Below are 23,985 nucleotides of genomic sequence, written 5' to 3' on the forward strand. Positions count from 1 at the left end.
ACATTTATCATTATATTTAGCATCAAGAAACAGAGATAGAGAGAAAGAAGGTATTTACTGACTCGTAAATACCTTCTTCTGTATCAATGACTTCATCTGGCCCCAACAGCTTCTTCCCTCCTGGAGTGAGTATCGAGGTCCTCTCCTCGATGTTTGAACCCCTTTTCTATGTCCATCCAGCAAGATAACAATCAAATCAGTTGATTTGTTGGCAATCGCTAGTGATCATGACCAACGATATTTCCCCAAAGATTCCGTGTGTGTGTAGGTAGTTGGGTGCTCTCAGAATGTGGCGCACATGTTACAAACTCTAGCCCTGTGCCAGTGCAGGAACAAAGTTCATCAATTAAAGTGGCCCCAGCGCAACTCCACAATAACACCTCCAAAATCACTGCCATCCCGCTAGTCACTTGGAGTCATTCAATTAACTCTCTCGGCACAAGCAGTCACACACCATTCCGATAGGGAACCAGAAAAAATCCAAGAAACACCTTGCGATACATAATATTACCTCACAGGTCTAAAAACCAAATACTCTTCTAGTGAAACCACTTAGCAATCTTGCTACATCACTCTTAACACTTCTAACTCCCCCGAGAGCGAAAAAATCAACACCCAAACTCTCCAAACTGCCCGACCATCAAAACTACATCCCATGCCATCTTTACTTCCTCTCCCACTTCCGCCTCAGCAGTTCTGCCAACCTTGCCTTTTCACAATATCTTTAGGCACATCCACACCTCAAAGTGACAATGGTTCGGAGCAGTAGGGACTCTTGTGCAGTATTACAAATAAAAATTAGAAAAGATATTAGTTTAGGGCTCAGAGGGGCAGATTTCACATAAAATGGCAAATGATAGATCTATATTTATTTTTATAAAATTACATATAAATTAAACAATAAAAATGTCAATATATTTTTTTTTAAAATCAGGGGAAAATATTCAGTCTGGATTACATAAAAAAATCACATTTGAAATATAAAAATGGCCATCACCCGACTGATCTCAAATTGAGCTAAAATTCGATGAAAAAATTCTGAAATCCATGTATTTTCAAATATTCATAAGGTATGTATGGGAATACCAGTTTTTTCATTAACGCATTTGTCCTGTTGCATTCGATAAATAACTATTTTATCAAATACATAAATGTATTGCTGAGGAAAAGCTAAAATTGAACTCTGTGTTTAATATATCACAGAGATAATGAAATAATTAGAAATTTGTAATTTCTGTGAACTTCTGTGACAGAAGTAAGAATTTTTTACAGAGATAATGCAATAATTAGACATCAAATCAGTGACAGAATTATTTTTGGTTTTAGTATTTAAATTAAATATTGACTATAAAATATAAATCTGTTTAAAAATAAAAAAACTCTCAAATGGGAGCTCTTTTTAGATTGCATATAAACAGCGTAGAACCATTAGCTAACTAAATAATATATACATACCGGTGACGGTCCGTAACTTTTCAGTGAGCTAGAGTAGTAGGATTTAAAAATACGACATTATTGTTGTTTTAGCTGAAAAAACTTATATCTTCGAGCTCACTGAAAAGTCACGGACTGTCACTGAAACATCGTCATTGCGCTTGATGCGTCAGTGGTATGTGAGTTTTACCAAATTTTACAGGGGAAGCAAAAAACGTTTTGAATGAGCATTTAGCGATAATGGTGTTAAGTATAAGGTTTACACGTGTAAGTCAGCGTAATATTAAATGGTGTTTAGGCCCCAAATTGGAATTGAACCAAGATGGATTAGGATAGCTCAAGGTAGGCAGGTGAGATTCTATGTTTCGTCAGGGGTGGGGGACTCTCTGTTCACTTCCACAACCCCAACGGTCAGTATATATATAAATACAAACGCATTGAAATTTATGTCACCTAAAACTATTGTGTTTGCTTTCAATAGTTTAATAACACTCGTCTTAATTCATTCATAAACAAATAAACTATTGATGTTAGTGTTCAAAGGCTTTATATTTAAAACGGCTCTACATGTTAATATTGCCATCCATACTGCTTTCTCATTCAGTATAATATTATTCTATTTCCGAAACAGCGCTAATCAATTCTGTATACTTTTCACATACCAAAGATTGTCCAAAACCCGTCCAAAGTCTTCGTAAAATGACTCTTTATGTTGCCATTCATACACTGTTACGAAAAATGTACACAATTTTTAATACAACTTTTCTTACAATTACCAGGTTTATGTTAAAATATTATTATGATGCTCAAAATGACGCTCATTGCTAACTTTCTCATTTAACATATTCTATTTCCAATACACCTGCATTGTCCTTTTCCTTATCTTTTTTCAAAGACAGTCGATAAGCCGCCTGAGTTTCTTTAAAATCCAATTCTCTATGATTGTATTTAAAATGGCTCTTCATGTTGCCGTTTTGCGAGAATCCCCTCTCACATGCCGGACATTTGAACGGTTTCTCACCCGTGTGGAGTCTCTCATGTTCCTTCAGTGACTGCAGAGTAAAGAACTTGCTGTCGCAGAAACGGCAGGAGTAAGGGCGTTCCCCAGTGTGGCTTCTAATGTGATTATTGAGCGCACCTTTCTTGTAGAATACCTTGTTGCAGAAAGTGCATTTCGATTCACCATCGGTCATGTGTGTCTTATGATGTTCCTGAAAGAAAAGACCTGCTTTAAACCATAATGAAATTTACATGATAATGAATTTTAATGAAAGTAAAAAAATATACAAAAATACACTTATTTCACTAAACAAATATATTACTTTAATTTAACCTCACTTTTTTGTTGTTTTATATAAAAATTCTTATAATTTTTATTAGTAAAAGTCTTATAATTTTTTTACTATACAACATTTTAATACAGATCCATGACTAAAAACCTTAAAGAAAAAGAAATATGAAGAAAATATCATACCTAACCTAAACTAATCTGGTTCACAGATGGGTCCACGATGGAGGAACAGGGGTTAGGGTCTGTCAGCAGGGATCCAAGAGGGAACTCACTATACCTATAGGAACACACTTTACTGTGTTTCAAGTTGAGACGAAAGCCATCTTAGCCTGCATATCGGATACAGGAATAAGAACATAGGCATACATTTGCTGGGCAGCCCTAATGGCACTGGAAAGTTAACGAAGCAACTTCAGACTGGTGATGGAATGCAGGACTATTCTTGAAGAACATGCTACCATCAATAAAACAAGCCTGATCAGGGTGTACCAGGACATAAAGGTATTGAGGGTAACGAGCGGGCTGACGGAATAGTAAGGAAAGGGACAGAAGCACCACCTGCGGGATCAGAGCCGGCCACTCTTATTATTATATTATTACCAATATACTAAACTGCATATGGCGCTATTTTTCAAAAAGCATGTTTTTACTTGTGACAAGTAACATCTATATAATATAGATATATTAAAACACATGCGTATTTGAATGCAACAATGTGTCAAAATTTCAAAGCAATCAGTGAAGAACTTTTGAATATTTGAGATTTTGAACAAACAAAAATTAACATTTTTATTTATATAGAAGATAGATAGAAGAGAGAACATAAACATGGGTGGTATTTCGTACCGGATCTACAAAATGACCACAAAGAAAACTGTACAATGAAAATGGAATAAAAACAACAAATACAAACCTTTAAATAGGATTTGTTGTAAAACACCTTGCTGCATAAATCACATTCGTAAGTAATTGATTTCAAGTGAATTGTTTCCTTATGAATTCTCAATCTCTTGTTGGATTCATATTTCCGGTCACACATGTCGCAAGCAAATCTTCTCCCTTCGTTTTGATGAAAGTTGAAATGGTGACCATCTAACTGTAATTGTGTGAAAAAGGCTCTGTGACATTTATCACATTTAAACTTTTTTTCAGAGTGATAATTGATTATGTGATTTCTAAAGGGGTTACATTGACCAGGGGGAAACTCTTTTCCACAGTGGTAACAAAGATATCCACTGGGAACATTATTCTTTTTAACTGATATGGGTTTAACATCAAATTCTGCCCAAAAATCATCAATTTCACTATCATTTGTGTCTTTTTTCTCTGTGGCTTTTTCATTTGTAATATTTCCATTAGTGTTTTCATCTTTATTAACCCTTTTAGATACTTTTTTTCTTCCGTCTGTTGTATTTTTTACTTTTTTATTTGTGATGTCTTCCCTTGAGTCATTGGCAAAATCATCGTTGTTCACGTCACTATATTGATTCTGATCATCGCTAGAATAATCTAAGCTAAAAGATTTAAGATCTTGTATTAGATCACGAGAATTATTTTTTTTGTCTTGTTTGAAATAACCTCTGTCTGATTTTTGTCGGAGAACTCTATCACTGTCTTCACATTGCTTCATGAATGTAACAACAGACTCTAACTTCTGTATGCAGCAAAGGCAGCCATATTGGGGTAATCCATCTTCTTTTTCCATCTGAAAATTAAAACGATTGTCTTACATTTATTGTTAACATTGAAGAAGGGTGAATGCATTGAATAAGGAATAATCACATTTTTTTAGTAGTTGGGTGATTACAGTAATTGCTAATAAAAAAATGTCAAATGAAGCAGGGCTGGCAGTCCACAATGGAAAGCTAATACCAACTCTGATATGTAGAACTGGCAGAGGAAGGATGAAAGTAGAAAATGCTGTACAAATGAAATCTCTAATGCTTATGTGTAGAAAAACATGTATGACATGTATTACAAATGAGAAGATCCGAAATTAATGCAAGGCTGATGTTAACAAGATTAAGAAATGGGTGCTCAGATGGTTTGAACATATATAGCGGACGGACGGAGAATGAGTATTGTGTGACGGTTGATGGTGAGACAATTTAAATAAAAAATAAAAAAAAAACTATTATCCTGATTCTATTTTTCGAGTGCAACTATTTAGTATTAAATTATATAATATGCTATTGTTCTTTATAACTTCGTAATAGACCGACACAATATGTTCAATAAGTCAGGTTAATGTAAATAAATAATAAAAAAAGTTTATTATTATTATTAATTAGCAACCTTTAATTTGCAATAGGTTAAGAATTTGTTCAAGGAAGTTCTTCGATCGTCGAATATGAACATTTCCCCGGCTGTTCCCAGGCATAATCGGCAAATATTCATTATAAACAAAAACTGTACTAAAAAAAGCAAAAATTGAGCCCAACTAATTGTTGTGACACTAGCTAGAAGCTAGAAAGAAGATTTGACGCATAATAAACCACTCACATTTGAAGCTTGCCATAGATATTGGATATATGCGCTTGACTGACATCTAGTGTTGCCAACTCGATTTTAAAATAAAGCCAGTGACAACCGAAAAGGGGCTAAAACCATGTGATATACCATTGTTTCCCAAATTATGGCACCAGGCCATGAAAGAAAAATGCAGGATCACGAACATTCCGTCGCGAACGACGTACTAAATCCATCGATATCCATCGTTTTATATTGCGCTGTGTTGATAGTTCAGGGTAAAGGTGAAACGTAATACCTCGTCTTGATACTTGGAACAACTGGTACAAATGGGAATAAATAGTTATTCCCTAATATTTCGCACTTACAAGTGGTGGTATGACCAATATTTTTATTTCCCTAAATTTCACTAGATTTCAGAATTGATTTGTTTTGTGTGCGATATTGCTCACTCAATGCTATATTCCACACTAAAATTTACTTCACGTGGGGGGGGGAGCTGGAGAATATCAAGAAAAACGGAATTAAAAAATATTCCCCGCAATATTCTTAAATTCCAGAGGGGGGGGTAGCTAGGGGATTTCGTAAGAAATAATCCCCGCTTTTTTCATGTCCTCTGATGCGTTTGCTTTGCCGGTGTTCGAAGAATTTGGATTAGGGAAACACTCTTCTCATTGGCAAATGTTTTGCTCGTCTAGCGAGTATTGCGTATACGGGACGCCCAAGACGCGGAAAACTCGCAAGCCACGCGATCGATACTTAAGAACAAATACTAAATGCGAAACAGAATCCAGAAAAATAATTTTGTCTGTCATCCCATACAATCAACGATTGACCAATACCTACCGAAATTTTGGTAGAAATACCGATTTCGGCAAAAGTCTACCGATCTACTGATAATCGCAGAAAATCTACCGAGATTTTTCAAAAATTTAGAAAATTCACAGTAATGATGAAAATCCATCGAAGTCAGCGAAAAGATTATGAATTATCGACAATTTTTCCGAAAATCACAATATGGGGAACTTTTTTCTTTTCTTTCTCTAAAAAATGTGGGGAATTACTTATTCCGAAATTCCCTACCCTACCCTCCCCCCGTTGATTAAAATACTTTGGGGAATAAGTTTTTCCTGATATTCTGTAGCCACCCTTTGAGTACTGAGTGAGCCATACCCCACAAAAATCCAATCTGATATTTTACCGATTTTCGTATTCCCCACAAAAATCCAATCTGATATTTTACCGATTTTCGTATTTAATCTACCGACATTTTTCACCTAAATCTACCGATTTTCATTTTGCATACAATCCCATATAACAAAAGCGAATGTTTATTTTACGTAATTAAGTTGTCGTAATTACAAAGTTGTTGCGTTACGGTAAGTTTGCTAGTTTTTTTTTGATATTACTACCCTTGGCTCTCCAAAGACGTATGAGTAGCTTGTATGTAAGTTTTGCGCTATAAGTACCGAATGCATCTAAAATATCTTTATATTTTTAGTTAATTACTACACAATTAACTATTTTTTGTAGTGTAGTAGTAGTAGTACTTTTTATAAAAGTGTATACTTTAAGTGGTTTTTTTTAAAGAGAAGATTGTTTAATTTCCTAAGTTTCATTTGAGATTAAAGATTTTATAATAAAAAATATATAAATATTATATAAAATTGCGTCCTTTTTTTAGTAATATACAAAATTATAGAAGCAGTCGAAACATATCAATCATACTTATAGTTTTTGAATAAAATCATTAGTCAATATGATGCGCATTGCGGGCGTATGAGTAGTTTCTTTGTATGTCGCAACATGAGTAGTAGTGTAGGGTTAAAAATTAGAATGAAAAAAATTATAAATTTCCAAAAAAAAAAAGGTATTAAGCGTGGCCAGCGATTCAGAATAATTACTTTATTATTTGGTCGACATGCTTAATAACTTTTCCGAACCCCGGGGAACAAAAATATTCTCCAGAATGTCCTCTATCGACCAGTGTGGTGGAAACTTTTCTGTAACTCCTAGCTTTGTAACCTAATATGGAAATATAAATGCGTTATGAGTTTTTCTTGGCAACATCAGATTTGACAAAGCTATTGACCAAAGCCGCTGTCTTAAATTCAACAGAAAGACGGTTACGAACAACTGACTCCATTCCAGATAGGTTGGTTTTTATTTTTGAACGTGAAGTGTTTTTTGTAAAGCTTTTTTTCAGGTTTATTTTAAAGTAAATTTATTATCTGTAACTAAGATCCTGCGCCGGCCCTGAGCCAAACGGCACCTGGCGCTGGTAAAAACCCCAAGGGCGCTGTGTTAGATATTATCAGTGCCTTGGCTCCTCGGCATGTCAGCGCCCGGAGTGGACTGCTCCAATTGCACTTGCACAGAGCCGGCCCTGCCACCACCCCTTCTAAGAAAATTGCCTTGCGGGGACAGTCAAAAGTCTAGAGCAGTATCTGCCAAACTTTTTTACTTCACGGCACACTGGTGAATGGGATTTTTTCTGCGGCATACCAAATAAAAATCCCTTAAAAAGTAAATGTACTTTATTAATATGAATAAAACATGTTCTCACATTGTAACACATTGCCGTAAGAATACGATCCATAGAAAACACTTTCGATAAACACTTTTTATTCAGTGTAATAAATAAAATGAATATTCTTAATTGATAATGTATAAAAATTAAATGTTATAAATGAGGTAAGTAAAGATTGATTCTTAAGTCTAAACAATATTGTTGTTTTAAATTATAATAATCTTTTTTTATATGTAGTGCGATTTGGTGAACAATATTTTTTGTCAACCCGTCTTTTGCCAATACGAATAGATAGAGCTTACACAACTTAAAAATGAATTACAACCCTTTTTTCATATAAAAAATATTGAGGGAGGGGGGTGTGTAGAGAAGTTTAAATTTATGGTTGTTTGTATGTTTGGACAATAAAGCTGAAAAAAAAAAAACATCTCGTTGAAAAAACCATCTATCGGCTCCAAAACTATGCTATGTTTCAAGCTGGAACCAACCAAAAACTTGATTTAAAACCGTTGTCTCCTAGAAGTGTATGTAAATATGTATTTGGAATGTCAAAACATCAGTAAATAGTAGTACCTACAGGAATGCACCACATCATAACAACATTTTTAAATGTATCCAAGTTGATTTATTTAATACGTGAATTGTTTTCTATGGAACGTACCCCCTGTTCCTAAAAACAGAATCAAGTGCCTTAGATTGATACCTCTAACATTCAGTTTTGACGCATTGCCATCATAACCATTGTGATTGTGTCTGAAATGGCTCTTCATGTTTCCCTTCAGATAAATGGAACATAATATGTACTGCACACCAACATCTGTAACTTATTCATTATATTTTGTGAATATTATGTTGTTGTTTCTAACAATTGGTTTTGTCGCATTGCAATCATTGCCTTCTTAAAATCCAGATCTTTGTGATTGTATCTGAAATGACTCTTCATGTTTCCTTTTTGGGCAAATCCTTTCAGACAGGTGGGACATTTGTATGGAGTTTCTCCCGTGTGAAGCCTCTCGTGTTCCTTGAGCGACTGCAGCATGGAGAATTTGCTGTTGCAGAACCGACATGCGTAGGGGCGTTCTCCAGTGTGTACTCTCATGTGCGTGGTTAGCAGATGGCGCAGGTAGTAGGTCTTGTGGCACAGCTCGCATTCGTAACGCCTCTCGGCTGTGTGCGTAACTATGTGAGTCTGAAACAATAAATTACATATTAATTCTCAGACAAGGTAGAAATGTTTACTACTTACTTAATTAGTAAAAAATACATTGATTAGAGAGGATAGAGCGACATACAACTTTGTCTTGCACAGTGGTGGTTTATGGCCTATTTAATTGGAAGTTCACTTGGAGATTAAAAAAGGGAGAGAAAAATTTTCTCATCTGTAAATCCTATTTTGGCCTTTCCATTACTATATGCACATATATTTCCCTAGATCTCAAGAAAATTCAGCACATCGCTGCACCAGAGATTAACGATCTAGCAACAAATACAACTTGGTGATTCACTGGTTGACCGATTGACCAGTCAGTGGCTGAGTGGGCATCACGTTTCTTTTTTATTCCCGGGTTATGAATAACATGACAATATTTGAAAATCTCCTACTACCACCACAGTAATCGGAAAATGCTTGTGTTGTGATGGAGGACTTAGCCAGCGGAGGAATTGAACACACTGCGCGGGTGGGACCCAAAAGCGATGACAACTCAACCACTAACCGGTTTGGGTTCCGCCCAGGTATTGTGTGTTCAATTCCTCGGCTGGTTAAGTCCTCCAGCACAACACAAGCAACATTTACCGCATGCTGTGGTGCAAATAGCATCTACAGCGCCCTACTCTCATTTCCACTTATACACCAAACATATAACTTCTAGTGCATAGCTGGTTTGATAGTTCATGCAGTTTGGTCGTATCTTGACGACAGTCGGCATGCTTCCATGCCATATCTCCCTATGTTTCTATTATCTATGGGTGTTACCTACAAGGCAATAATAAATAAATACATATAATAATATAAAGTTACCTTCAGATATTGCGGCCTATAAAATACCTTTCCACACAAGTGACAAGGAATAGGTTTACTCTTCCTGTGAACATACTCCATATGAAGATTAGCGTGATGCTTAGTTTTAAATGTTTTATCGCAAAACTCACAATTGTGCTTCCGGAGCGAACTGTGAGTCATTTTGTGCGCCTTCAATTTATCTTTCAAGAAAAAAGACTTAGGACATTCGTCACAGACAAAATTCTTTTCCCCGTGAGTTTTCATGTGTTGTTTATAATAGCAATTCTTGGTAAAATGCTTGCCGCAAATGGGACAAAGTTGCCCGCTTTTGTCAAAGATGTCTCTTTTGTGTTTCTTTTTCAACTTTTTTTTTTTTCTCTCAATTTCATCTTCATCTATCGTGGAATCTTTACCATCTGAATAAAGTATCTCTTCCAAATCTTCGATATTCTTATCATTTGTGATGTTGTCGAAATTGAAGGTATCAGTAATCAAATTTATTTCTAGGTTTTCTTCTTTGAATTCTATGGGAAGTTCTTCTTTTAAGTCTTCCGTTTCAGTTTTAACATTGCTTGCATAGCCTATCATGTTCTGATTAATGCGAAGGATTCTGTCACTTTCTTCGCATTGGTTAATGAATGATACGACATTCTCTAATTTCTCCACACAGTCGATGCAAGCATATTCTGGTAACCCATCATTCTTGTACATCTGGAAAAATACATTAAATTAACTCAAATCAAGGAGAATTTGGTTGTATTAAATCTCACATAGAGAAAATACATTTTCTATCATCTTCAGAGTTGAAAGAGATTAATTTTTGTTGTTTCCAAAAGAATTTAGCAACCGTACGGCTAATATTTTGGGATGGTCTAAACCACACTTAAATGAACAATGTGGCTGTTTCCAAAGCGGCTTACGGTAACTTACAGGCAGTGGTGGTGGGAGCTATGACGCAGGGGAGGCAGAAAGGGGCGAAAATATACAAGACACATCCAAAACAAAGTAAAACTTTAATTTAAATGTTACCAATTTATAAATTGTCAAAGTTACTTCAATTTAAACATTAGCCATTAATATTTTCATATTTTACTAGGACCGGTTTTCTTTTTAGTATATAACTCATCACACCAGTGCAATGCGGCCGACCACACGTCGACTTCCACTCGCCGCGCCGAGCTACTACACAATGCAGTACATTAATACATTAGTGAGGGGGAGATGGCGCCAGCCACTGAGAGCCGCTTTTCAATGAGCCGCAGTAGGTACTTAATTATTTAGAGGTACCTAGGCTATTTAGATTAATTTAGTAGGGTGAATTTGCAGTTGACGGTCTCTCCTGTGTTTGCACATTATTATTATTGACATAGGTTATAGTTCTATTGGTTTTTTCTAGGTACAGGTAAGTGTAGGTACACAAAATACTAACTTTAAAAACATGTTAGTGCCTCTCCACTTTTCAACCCAGTAAACTGACACTTCTTACAGGATTATTTATGAAATACTTACGTTAAGTTTACAATAGGACAAAATCCTATTTAACAGGGATAAATCTTCATCGAATATTAAAACTTTTCCCTTCTTCCCCAAGCAGAGTCTACATGTTTTCATGATAAGGAAATTGTAAAATTGATAGTGATAATAATATTATTTCAAAATCTGAACACTTCAAAACAATACGACCAAATCTGTCAGATTGTTTTTTGACAGCTAGAAAAGAGTTATATTTGAATAGAAAGCAAGTACACCAAATGAATGCAATAATTTTTCATTAAAAAAAAAATCGTAGGAAGTAAAACAATAAAATGTTAATGAGCCTAACAAAATAGTTAGGTATGAAAAAACGTTATGACCGATTAAAATAGCAAAATTTGAAGCCACTCATGAGGAAAATGTGAAAATAATAAAATGATAAAGGGATGCGTTATTTGGTGACATCAATATTGCTTAGGTACCTAATATAAAAGCAGTCTAACTGATGAACAATTTTAATTTGTTGATCATTTTATTACATTTACACTTTCTTCATCTACGTTATCTAAATTTGTAGTGTTCGTGTAATTTAATAATGTTTTCACTGAAATAGTGAATAATTGTTCAATGTCATCTATTCGATTACAGGGTTGTTTTTTTATGTATTTGTTCAAGTAATTATAATCTATCTGTGTACAGTTATTATAATAGGTAATGTTTTTTATAGGTAAGTAATTTTTTTAATAATTCTGATTTTTAAACTTAAAAAAAAAATCCGTACTACTAAAATAACTGCGCAAAATATTTTTTCATAATTTTAGTTGAAGCCAAAGTTATAAAAAATCATCAACTGTGTCCATCAATACCAATAAAAAAGTAAATAATATATTTTTTTAAACTGAACTTTATATGGCCAAGATCATCTATTGGGTGAAAGCCAAATTACAGCTAAATAAAAAAACATAAATGTTTTCTATGGAATTTTTGACAGGTCGCAAAATTGACAGTTTGTGCTCTATTTTGATACTTCTCGCGCCAAATCAGATATTCTTATTCCTATATTGAATTAAGGGGTCAATAGAATTAACGTCTGGGAATTGAGTTTTCAAAGATGAAGCCTGGAAAATCTGAAACCAAATTATTGAGCAAAACGCGGATGGCCGCTATGGCAGATCCAAAAGAACTTTATAACGTTTGTTTGGCTTGTTCAGAAAAGGGTGATTTTAAAGTTGTTTGTCAGACTTACTATCATAATGACCAACCAGAAGACTACGCACAAATGTTATCTTATTGTTTTTCATTTCAAATAACTCATAGTGAAGATGAGTTTGATAAAGTTTACTACATCTGTGATGAATGCATTTCTAAACTAAGGTCCGCGGCCATCTTTAGAAAGCAAATTGAAATTGCGCAAAATAATTATAAAAAAATATTTAACGAGTTTGCAGTGTTTTACAATCCGGAAGATAGAAAGCCAGATACTGGCTTTGAATTGGGAAGCGATCATAACAACCTGGGAGAAGTTTTGAATGATAACAACAAATGGATTGCTAAGGACGAAATTGGTTACATACTGAACTTGAATAATCGTAAAATCGCAGACAAATCAGTTGAAAACAAAGTAAGGAAAGTAGAAAAAAAAGTTAAGTCTGCCAAAAAGTTAAAAATAAAACGTGGAAGAGGATCACAAACTTCTTGTTTAAATGATGAGCTAGTTTTACCTGATGGTAAAATATCTTCCCTCGGTAAATATGAGAATGTTAAAGAATCTTCAGATATAAATTTGCCTGTAGAATTTATAACACCACGTGAATCTTCATTACGAGAAGATTTTCTTGATGTCAATGAAGGAGAACATGATAAAACTTGTGACGATGTAAACATGTTCTTAGCTGTACAGGAATCAAAAAACAATGATTCAGACTTCCATTGGGATGATAATTCTTATAATGCCGAAGCTCCAATTAGACCGAGAAGGAAATTTAAATCACACAGCGGACTGTACGCTTGTAACGAATGCTCCTACACTACATTGATCTGTTCAAATTTAAGTCGTCATCTTAAATCACATCTCAAAGATAAACCGTTCTTATGTGAAACTTGCGGATACACTTGTAAGACAACCACTAAATTGAGATTGCATCAAACATCCCATTCAGAGATCAAGCCGTACGCGTGCGATAAATGTAAATTTACGTGCCGACTTGGTAATGATCTCAAATGCCACATGCGAATCCACGCAGATATCAGACCTCACACTTGTGAGAATTGCGGAGTCAGCTTCAGAAGATCGCAACACTTAAAAGTTCACAAATTAAAACACGAAACCACATCAAAATTATTCTGCGAAAAATGTAGTTTTACAACAAATAACACGTTATCCATGAAGCGGCACAATTTAAACCATACAAAGAGATACGCTTGCGATATTTGCGAAAAGATCTTCGATGAACTTGTAGATTTGCGCATGCATAAAGTGACAGAACACGACGTATTAACATATGCAACGAAAACTACAAAAAATAACTTTGATATAACATCAGAAAGGAAGCATATCTGTGAGATATGCGATCTGTCATTCAAGACTTTGTTTCATTTAAAGAGTCACATGGTAATACACTCTGATGAACGTCCATATGCTTGTGAGATATGTGATTTGACATTCAAGAGAAAAGGTGATCTGACGGCACACAATCTAATCCATTCAAAAACTAAGCCATACTCTTGCAAGCAATGTTCTTTCACTACAGTGAGACTTGGAGACCTTCGAGAACACTTCAGAACTCACACGGACTACCGGCCTTTCGAATGTAACTCTTGTCCATTACGATTCAGAAAAAACAACCATTTAAAGCAACATCTTGCGACGCACTCTGAAAATAAGCCATTCGTTTGTGCCGTGTGCGGATTTAGGTGTAAACGCACGGAGGACCTTAAGAGTCATGTTTTAGTGCATTCGGGTGTGCGATTGTCTTGCTCAACTTGCGAATATAAGTGCTTGCAAAAACGGCAGCTGAGAAAACATGAATTGAAACACACGCAAAACAAGATTGACATTGTAAAAAGTGCAGAATCAGCAATGGAGGAAAATCAAATCAACTGTGATGGAATTGTAGATTCACAATTTATTGAATAATTACTTTTGTAAAAATTTACCATTAAAGTGATATAAAATAGAAATTATTATCTTTTCAGTGAATAAGTGAGATATTATTATTTTGTTGAAGTATATACTCATCAAATTTCATAAAGCGTGACGTTAGATAAATTAATAGTAATTTGTAGTTCAGCCCGAGAAAGGGAAAAAGTGGGAAATGAATGAAATTCTATGCAATTTAAGGTATGTGTACTAATGTAACTAATCTGTAGGATTACAAATATCTCGTACTCGGAAAAATGTTATATTTTAACAAGGTAATTAAAGAAAAGAGGTATGATCTTTTTTTTCATAAACTAAAGGTAAAATGATGTCCCACGATGGACATCTGTGCTGTGTTTGGGAATTCAGTAGGGCAATGGTGGGAGAAAGAGAGGTTTGACTCTTAGGCCTCTCACAGGTGCTCGTTCTCGGATATCTCTTCAAAATGACAGTTCAACACACCTTTAAAAAGTAATATAAAGTCAAGAAAAGTGTTAAAACAAAAACTAGATTAAATAGGTTACGTAGGTTAGGTTTATAACTTAGGTTTTGCATCTCTTGTGGAACACCAGACCTTTTTTGGGGGTAATCAATAATGGAATCAAAAATGAACTCTAAAGTGTTTCAAGTGCAAACGATTCTGTTAAAAAAATGTATGCACTTTCTCATGGCATACAGATTTAAATCGCATATCAAAAAATTCCAGCTAGGGCGAAATTCCAATGCCAATGAATTTTCAATGAACGGTTTGGTCGGCGGGAAAAAATTCTTGTCACTGGTGCATGAACAGTTTTCCAGAGGTTAATCACTTTTTAAAGGTGTGTTGAATTGTTATTGTGTTGATTTATCATGGAAACCTCGTTCACCTACCTTGGTAGCGTTGTATGGTTTCCGCAGCGCTGCACCAGTAGGTTCCACACTCCATGGTGAGCCTGTAAAGAGAATTTTGGCTTTCTGGGCCCAGTCAGATCTGAATATTTGGATCTGTTCTGTGTTACCTCGGCTAGTCGTAACCAGTCGGTGACATAGAGTACTCCACTGTCGTCAGGTGGTGGGCAATACATAGGCACAGGGGCTTGTCAAATTACTAGAAATGGTTGGGTACTACTCTACTTGATGGAAACATTTAAGTGTACAATAAATTATTATCTTTTAACAAGCATAAAAAAAAAAATTAAGGACGGGTTGTTTCGGAGAATTTGAACAATTCATCAAATTTCAACGTTCATTTTCAAGTTCTGTGAAAGATTTTTTCAAGTTCTGTTTTATTTCAGTTTTGTCAAGCAACTAGCCTACATTTAAGAAAAACTTTTTTAGCACACTGAATTCGCCCACATAACACATACAACCACACACAGACACACATGCACACGTACACACACACAAACACTCACACACACCTCTCTCCTTCCCCAGCACACTAATTTAACTTAACTTAAAAATGTAACTTAACCGTAAAATGTACAATATACCTCATATGCATATATGTCAGCGACATGTCATTGGTACCAATTATTGTACTAACTTTTATAATTTTGTAACTATTGTCATCTATGTAATTATGTACTGTTTGTTTCTGCAATAAACAAAAATAAATAAAATAAAATAAAAATAAAATAACAGAACTTGAATAGGACTTTCACAGAACCCAAAAATGAATGTTGAAATTTGATGAATTGTTCAAATTCTCCGAAACAACCCGTCCTAAGTAATTAAGTAATTTAAAATGCAGTCTTTGGATTTAGATAATGATTTATTTTAACGTAAATAAATCCTCGTGTAATTACATCACACTGATCATTATATTTACATAAAGTAAAAAAGACACGTCCTCTAAAAATCTTACATTCGCTTTCATAATTCAATTTATTGATATATTGTTACCTGAGTGCCTCTATATTTTATTTACAATAATTTATCGTTACATTGTTATCTATGTTTCCCTATTATTACATTTATGTCAAATAACATTATTATTGCACTTAAATTAAAACTGTAATGGCACTACTCCCCATCTCAAATACGAGAATAAATTTCTCAACTGACTTGGGTAGTAAAAAAATCTTAAAATATAAAAATTCAGTCTGCGTATGTTTGCGCTCGCCAAACTCGAAAAGTAGTTGACAGATATAACTGAAAATTTCAAAGATTGTTCTTATTAGTGCCAGGAGTGTTTAGAGAGCAGTTTGAATCGTAGAAGAAGTCGGGTTAAGTATTACGCCCGAGGAATACTTAACGCAATATCTCCGCACCAGAATGAGATACGGAGTCGATGTAATGTAGTTTTTTTTAACAGAAACATTGTGGTATACAGTAGTGAATGGTGAAAGAAGTCAGAGACGCCCGAGAAAACGTAAATATTTTTAACAGGATACAAAATTTTAAAACTGATGTAATGAAATAAATAAATTACTGATTTTTTAATAACGGGCTCTCCCTAGGCCATTACTGAGTATCTTCCACCCTGACGCATTTAAAGTTTTAAAACATTATGTAGCTGTTTTGTTTGCTAGTTGTTCTTTCTCTAACCTTTCCCTGTAAGCCGCATTTGCCACGTAATAATTGTATTCTCTGTGATTAAACTTAAAGTGGCTTTTCATGTTCCCCCGCTGTGCGTATCCTCGCTCGCATATGGGGCACTTGAAGGGAGTCTCCCCCGTGTGTATTCGCTCGTGTTCGTCGAGGTCTCGCTGTGTCATGAAGCAGCTCTCGCAGAACTTGCAGCCGAACGGGCGCTCGTTCGTGTGGACGCGCAGGTGAATCTCGAGTGTCTTGGGAGACGGAAAGATTTTGTCGCAGTATGTACACAAATAGATGCGCTTATCTTCGTGTACCGTCTTGATGTGTTTCTGAAATCAACAGTAATTTATTTTTGCATATCGTTGACAATAGGCAATTTACACTTCGAAAGGGAAAATAAAACATAGCAATATTAGTAGATTTATGTGTTTGTTGCAGGGCGTTGGATCCACAGAAAAGACATGCTTTGCACACAATAAGGGTTAAAACATTAGTAATAAACCCAAATAATCACCTTCAGATAAATTTCTCTATAAAACACCTTGTTACATTTGTCACACGGAAACTTGACAGTCTTTTTGTGATTAATATTAACATGATCGTCCAACAGGCTCTGGGTCGCATATCTTCGAGTACAAAAGCTGCAATTAAACTTTTTCTCGATAAGATGGCATTTACTCAAATGTCTTTTCAATATCTGTTTAACGTGAAATGTTTTGGGGCATTTATGGCACGAGAACTTCTTCTCGATGTGGTACTTCAATACGTGATTATAAAAGGGCTTCGAATGACCGGGTTCAAAAGTTTCACCGCAGTAACTGCAAAGGTAATGGCTCGGCTTTAAGTCTTTTCGCTTTTTGCGAGTTTTGTATTTACTATCATCGTCAAATTCTGCCCAAAAGTCTTCTGGTTCTGCATCATCATTTTGCATACCATGCTCGTTCAAGTCATGATTATGATAATTGTCATCATCGCTTGAAAAATAATCCAAACTGAATGATTGCAGATCTTTTAGAGAGATGATTGGTTCCTCTTTTATGAAATCTCCGGCGATGTTCATTCGTAGAACTGTGTCACTGGCTTCGCATTGCTTCATGAACGTGACAAATGATTCCAGTTTTTGAATGCACGGAAGACAGCTGTACTCGGGCAGTCCGTCTCTATTGTCCATCTGTAAGTACAAATAAAATCTTTGTTAACCTCTTGCATCGCCGTTGCCGATAGGCACAATAAAAAAATCATTTCTCTGAATATAAATAGTTATTATGGAGAAAACCTTATGATACATTATGTACTATTTTTCTAAATATATAAACACAAGTAGAAAGACAGTACAATTTACAAAAACAATTTTGCAAAACACAATTAAGTTATTACGAAAATAGAATCAGGCGCACAGCATAATAAGTGTGCTGGTACAAGAAGAGTTAAATGATATCTAAGTTAACAACTTGTATGTGTTTTTCTGTAATGTATAGTGATCAGCTTCGCACTTACAGACTAAGCTTATCTAGCCCAAAGAGGATCTAATAAATGAAGTTGTTATTATTATAACTTTAGGTCAGTGGCAGCCGAGCACTCTTACGATTGCAGGGACATTAATTTTTTTACATTGAATTTTTCGTCCGTCTGGATCGAAACAAACTTGATTTCCGGACCCGATAAATACTGTACATACTCGAGAAGTTTCTTTTTGGATAATTATTTAATGTTCGTTAGTTTTCATACTATAGGATTACATTTTTGTTATTGCTTGTACCTATGTGCTCATATGTAACTAGCTGTATTATGTTAACTTACACTGCTCACTAATAAGACCAATAATACAGGATGTCCGGGGTAAAGTGCACTAACTTCGGGAGATGATTCTATGTGATAGTGCAAGTAAAAAAAATTACTTTTTTCGAAATTCCAACTTTTTAGGGTATTGTTGCTAAATATACCGTCCCGCGTCCAAATGCTGCCGTTCCGTCAGTCTATTTACTGCCGCTCTTCATAGTAATAATAATAATATTTGGCTAATTTATATAGCGCCGTTTTCGTGAGAAATCACCTCAAGGGCGCTGTACAAATATATTTCTTAAATAGTTAACACTAGAACTACTGACTTATCTCTAAGACTTATATCTAGTGACTTACGACTAAGGCCTATGACTACTATCTTAATGACATATATATGAGTATTTACATATTTAGCAACTTACAACTAAAATTAATATTACCAATCTAATCTTAGTAACGCCAGAAGAAGAAGGAAGTTCTATTATATTAGGGTGTTTTTATTGTTAGCTGGATATATATGTTAAATTAATGAATAAAATCAATCGTCAATCTTAAACGCATTTAGATAATTCATCTGCCAACAATTAAACGGATTGACTTGTTATGTTCCCGCTGATATTGCCCATTGTCCATTGGTAGGCAAGTCAATAGCAAAATTGAATGAACAGAATCGCTAGATAATGTAACAATTACGGTATAAAAAAATAAATATTTGGATAGAATGACGGATTTATGGAAATGAGTGTCTGAAAAAGTGAGTTTTTAGTTTGGATCTAAATTATGTTGGGCTGGAAATACATCTCAATTCCATAGGAAGTTTATTCGAAGCCTTTTAATAACTTATATTTTATTCGCAAAGGATCTGATAATTCAATGTATCCTGCAGATTTAACTTTAAAAACTTGATTGTTTTAATCAAAACTTGTTAATGTACTACGAATTTACTAAGACTTACTTAAAAGAACATCTTTATTCAGTGTGTGTTTTCTCCAAATTTACTTTTAACATTGTGCTTATTAGTGCATAATTACTGTGACAATGCCCGGCTTGACCCACTAAGGTCAAACATTTATTAGGTTTACGGGCTACATGATGTAAATATACATGGAAAGTGGACATTTTGAAGTGAATATTAGTTAAATAATTTTATCATTCAAAGTATAACTAGATTTTGTTAATTTTAGTACAGTTCTCATTTTGAATTTGGTTTAAAACCAGTGGCGGCCGGTGGTCAAAATATGTGGGGGTTCACCGGATTACAACATTAAGTCATAAAATAAATTAAATGAAGGTACATACCTATTTATAAAGAAGTTCTATTCTCTGCTCCTTTTGTTTAGCGAAGACTTCTATCAATGCTAAACACTGATAGTGAGTTCAGTCTGTCCTCCTGGCTCAAGGTGTTTAAAAAAGATTTTATTCTTTTTAACGTTGAGAAATATCTTAAGCTTTTAACTGAGGTCATTCCAAAGGTCATGAATGGTGCACAAAAGTTTTAGTATTTTCACAGTCTCGGGAAAGTCTTCTAATAAACAAGTACTATAAAAAAGTTGTAAAATTGATAAAGCGCCGTTAGCTTTTGAAAAATCGTCGCGGGCGTAAATTGCACAGAGTTCACCTTTTACTGAACTTTATTTAGGAAGTCATACATTTTTAGCGTCACATTGAAATCATGTTCTGGGAAATTTGACCTGTATCGATTTTTATTAAATAGCTCATTATGGTGTTTAACTTAGGCACGGTAGCCTGAATCCAATTGCATTCTTATGTCAACTTTTCCTAAAACCTTTAAGCTCAAAACTTTTTGTAAATGTAAATGACAAGAATTATGTTTTTTGATTTTTTCAGAAAGGTGAGTTACATCAGTAACACCGCTGATTGTCCAAACTGAATCAATATCGTAAATTAAACACGGAAAACAAAATAAACTATTCAATTGATCACATGCACAGAGCTACGAAGTTTTGTTATACATTGTTTTGTTAAATGATCGAGTAAACTTCTTCGATCCAGATTTGCACTCTTGTTTTATTATCAGTTCAGGTTTTAGGTGGACCGGCATTTTTTATTATCACTATGTTTTCAAAACTCGACCTATTGTTCTGTATTCCACATTCAAACTCATTCTTAATTTATACGTTGAACAAACACAAAAGTAATCATAAATTAGTATAACCTGCAATTGATATGCCTTATTAATAATTGATATACAAGATCGATATAACCTGCAATTAAACTTCAAAACTTTCGCAGAGTAAGAAAAGTTTTAAATTCAACAGACAATGCCCGGCAACTGCGAGTACTGACTAAACTGATAATAAGTAATCTGACCATCACTCATCTCTTAATGACAAGTTTTATCTTGTATGCTTGTATCGAAGAAGCGGAACATTCGCTGAAAAATAGCAGATGGTAAATTGAAACCACGATATCGACAATAATATCAAACATACACGTTTTAGTTTAACTTTCTACTGAATAAACCGTTCCTTCTGATGTGGTGGTAAAACCTCGAACGCCGTCCTTGATAAGGTATTATTTGCAAAGAATAGTATGAACTGGTATGTACCCACGCTTTCGACTGTTCCACAGAATATGCGACAAAGCAGTTAAATTTTGGATCGAAATCGAAAACGAACTGCTACGAACATAGGCACAAGTCAAAGTCGGTCTGCAAGTTAAGCGCGCTTAATAAGTAGGTACCTTTTGTATGAGATATTATAACCGAACCGAGTTTCGTATTGTGATTAGCCATGTCGGAAATCTTGTTGGTTGTTCGGCGCTCGGGAGCACATATTAGCTGGCCGCCAGTGTTTAAAACATATGATATTGTAGCATAATTAATTGTAAATGCCAAACTCTCAACCTAATGTTTACGTAGCCTATTGTTAACGTACGGTTTCAATGAATACGGGCCAATTACAACGTTGCCACCTCATTCTCGGCAAGTTCACAGTGAATTTATCAGGTAAGTTTGTAACTCACACAAAGGATTTTTAGTAAGTATGTCTTTTTGTATGGGAAAAAAAAAGTTGGAATTTCGGAAAAAGTTGTTTATTTTTTACTCTAGAACTTTTTACGACGTAGAATCACCTCCCGAAGTTAGTGCACTCTACCCCCGGACACCCTGTATAAATTAGACCAATAATTATTAATGCCATTTATTATTATTTTACTATGCATTTTGTTATACTTGCCACTAGGTAATGACATAACTTATTCACAGTGCCTAGTTTATTTTATTTTATTTATACCCGCTAAACTGCCAAAGCAGTTTGTCAGCATTTTGTCAGTAGTGTCTCGATTATTGAACAATCACTTCTTCTATTCTAAAAACTTATTTTAGTTGGGTCTTTTAAATATTGCCACTATTTTCTTTATTTCTGTTACTACAATGTCACTTTTGTTATTGTTTTTACCAAAAAAAAAAAATAATTTGGAGGCAGATATAAATAATATAAAGACATTTTTTCTAATAAGTAGGAACCATATAAAAAATATTGAAAAGTGAAACATTTTCTTTCATATTTATTTATGGTCATCTAGTTCATTTTTAAACATAATATATTTCATCTCTTTTTGGGTGAAATGCAGATCACGCCAAACTCTGGGAATTGAATAAAAATGCACTTTCTAGATGAGAAAAGTGTGTAGAAATTCATTAAAAAAAGAATTAAGGCGCGGAAGAATAAATTGAGGGAGATACAGCCGATCAAAGTTTAATAAAATTGCACTTCGCGATCTGAGGGTAAAATTCGGTTTATGGGAGTATAACCGAAATTGAACTTGATTTAGACTAATTTAGGGCTGGGGAATCCGAATCTGAAAGAATTAGGTGGGGGTCGGCACTATTAACTGAGTTATAGGGTTTTGAAACTTCGTACACGATACATAGAAACCATGTTTTATTTATCAATTATGACTTGAAAATCAAATTAACAACTATGTATTTACTTTTGAAATTTCAGTAGTGCCAACCAAAAAAAGAAAAGTGTTGCCATATAATAATATTTTTTTTTTTACAAAATAGGTTAGGTTTTTAGTTTGGGTTAGAGTAGGCAGAAGAACATGGGAAAAAGGTATTAGAATTAAATCACAAACCAGTCTATACAAACCTAGCGTAGCCCACAAACTACTTGAAAACTGGGATATAACTCTAAAGGGGACGCGAGTGGGCGTTATTAAAGGGGCAATTTTGTGTAACAGGAAATAACATGGAAAAAAGGTATTAGTATTAAATCACAAACCGTCTATACAAACCTAGCGTAGCCCACAAACTACTTGAAAACTGGGATAAAACTCTAAAGGGGACGCGAGTGGGCGTTATTAAAGGGTCATTTTTTTGTTATAGAAAATCACAGTTAGGTTAGGTTATATATATACATAAATTAAGTATTTACAAGATTTTAAATAATAAACTACCAATCTGGCAAATGATATTTAATTTTCAGAATTTTCCATGCATTGATATTATTATATGGCAACACTTTTTATTTTTTGGATGGCACTGCTGAAATTTCAAAAGTATTAAAAGTTTTTAATTTGATTTTCGTGACAAAATATGGCGGCGGACTGTCATAATGTGGTAATAATATCAGATCGCGAAGTGCAATTTATTAAACTTTTTAATGAATTTCTACACACTTTTCTCATCTAGAAAGTGCATTTTTATTCAATTCCCAGAGTTTGGCGTGATCTGCATTCCTCCCCTCTTTTTCATTGTTATTTTTACTAATTTAACAATATTCTTTAGTTATGCTATTAGTTCATAGTATTAAGTATTCTATTTTTTTATGTAAAAGCCGCATAGGCCTACAAATATATAAATAAATTGATTCGGAAGCATTGTTTACAAAATAGTTCAACTAACCTTAAATTTACAATACGTTAAGAACGTATTTACGGTCGTTCTAATATTATCAAACAAGTAGATCTCTCCTCCTGTTCCCATACATAGGCGGCATACATTCATATTATAAAAACAAGGTTAAACGAGAAAGTAAAACAAGAAAATGTAACAATAACATTGGCTTTCCTTAACTTGACATTTGACAGCGGAATCTGGCCATAGATATGATCATAAATAAACCACTGATATCTGGCAATCTGGCTCTGGCTGGATTAACGATGGGCACAATCGATGATTTACTCGAACTTTTTGACCGTCGAAATATTTCGATTCACTTTCATGGACAAATCGATTGTGTCAAAAGTTATTACACCGTCTGAGACAATCGTTTTGAAACGTCATCGAACAAGAAATCGAGTCTGTCAAAAATCATCTCACAGTCCGGACAGTCGTTTTGAAACGTGATCAAACAAGGAATCGATTCTGTCGAAAATCA

The 23,985-nt window shown here is 34.5% G+C and overlaps 4 protein-coding genes across 4 annotated transcripts; 1 reads left to right on the forward strand and 3 right to left on the reverse strand.

Annotated features, from left to right (window-relative positions):
• Positions 1–5,209, reverse strand: LOC149411957 (uncharacterized). Its single transcript, XM_089646361.1, has 3 exons — positions 5,021–5,209; positions 3,639–4,430; positions 1–2,645 (listed from the first exon to the last, which is right to left on the reverse strand). The coding sequence occupies exons 1-3, from the start codon at positions 5,120–5,122 to the stop codon at positions 2,268–2,270; spliced, it is 1,272 nt and encodes a 423-aa protein (XP_089502487.1). The 5' UTR covers positions 5,123–5,209; the 3' UTR covers positions 1–2,267.
• Positions 5,210–7,761: 2,552 nt separating this feature from the next.
• On the reverse strand, positions 7,762–11,422 carry LOC149411958 (uncharacterized). The gene is made up of 3 exons (XM_089646363.1): positions 11,236–11,422; positions 9,745–10,437; positions 7,762–8,913 (listed from the first exon to the last, which is right to left on the reverse strand). Exons 1-3 carry the CDS (start codon positions 11,335–11,337, stop codon positions 8,572–8,574), a joined length of 1,137 nt encoding a protein of 378 aa, XP_089502489.1. The 5' UTR covers positions 11,338–11,422; the 3' UTR covers positions 7,762–8,571.
• Positions 11,423–12,200: 778 nt separating this feature from the next.
• Positions 12,201–14,503, forward strand: LOC149411959 (uncharacterized). The gene has a single exon (XM_089646403.1). It carries the CDS (start codon positions 12,311–12,313, stop codon positions 14,333–14,335), a length of 2,025 nt encoding a protein of 674 aa, XP_089502529.1. The 5' UTR covers positions 12,201–12,310; the 3' UTR covers positions 14,336–14,503.
• Positions 14,504–15,955: 1,452 nt separating this feature from the next.
• Positions 15,956–23,727, reverse strand: LOC149411960 (uncharacterized). The gene is made up of 3 exons (XM_089646405.1): positions 23,511–23,727; positions 17,373–18,029; positions 15,956–17,187 (listed from the first exon to the last, which is right to left on the reverse strand). The coding sequence occupies exons 1-3, from the start codon at positions 23,610–23,612 to the stop codon at positions 16,828–16,830; spliced, it is 1,119 nt and encodes a 372-aa protein (XP_089502531.1). The 5' UTR covers positions 23,613–23,727; the 3' UTR covers positions 15,956–16,827.
• Between the last annotated feature and the right edge of the window lie 258 nt (positions 23,728–23,985).

This window comes from Hesperophylax consimilis, chromosome 24, assembly GCF_061612785.1.
Source record: "Hesperophylax consimilis isolate HC1 chromosome 24, BYU_Hcon_1.0, whole genome shotgun sequence".
Lineage (NCBI taxonomy): Eukaryota > Metazoa > Arthropoda > Insecta > Trichoptera > Limnephilidae > Hesperophylax > Hesperophylax consimilis.

Excerpts from the sequence above, each read along its gene's own strand:
- LOC149411959 (XM_089646403.1), top strand. The coding sequence starts at position 12,311 with ATGAAGCCTGGAAAATCTGAAACCAAATTATTGAGCAAAACGCGGATG.
- LOC149411960 (XM_089646405.1), bottom strand. The coding sequence starts at position 23,612 with ATGAATGTATGCCGCCTATGTATGGGAACAGGAGGAGAGATCTACTTG. Across the intron at positions 18,030-23,510 it reads TAACGTATTGTAAATTTAAG|ATGGACAATAGAGACGGACT; the intron begins GTTAGTTGAACT and ends TTGTACTTACAG. Across the intron at positions 17,188-17,372 it reads ATAGAGAAATTTATCTGAAG|AAACACATCAAGACGGTACA; the intron begins GTGATTATTTGG and ends TGTTGATTTCAG.
- LOC149411957 (XM_089646361.1), bottom strand. The coding sequence starts at position 5,122 with ATGAATATTTGCCGATTATGCCTGGGAACAGCCGGGGAAATGTTCATA. Across the intron at positions 4,431-5,020 it reads TAACCTATTGCAAATTAAAG|ATGGAAAAAGAAGATGGATT; the intron begins GTTGCTAATTAA and ends TTTAATTTTCAG. Across the intron at positions 2,646-3,638 it reads ACAACAAATCCTATTTAAAG|GAACATCATAAGACACACAT; the intron begins GTTTGTATTTGT and ends CTTTTCTTTCAG.
- LOC149411958 (XM_089646363.1), bottom strand. The coding sequence starts at position 11,337 with ATGAAAACATGTAGACTCTGCTTGGGGAAGAAGGGAAAAGTTTTAATA. Across the intron at positions 10,438-11,235 it reads TGTCCTATTGTAAACTTAAC|ATGTACAAGAATGATGGGTT; the intron begins GTAAGTATTTCA and ends GTATTTTTCCAG. Across the intron at positions 8,914-9,744 it reads ATAGGCCGCAATATCTGAAG|ACTCACATAGTTACGCACAC; the intron begins GTAACTTTATAT and ends TTATTGTTTCAG.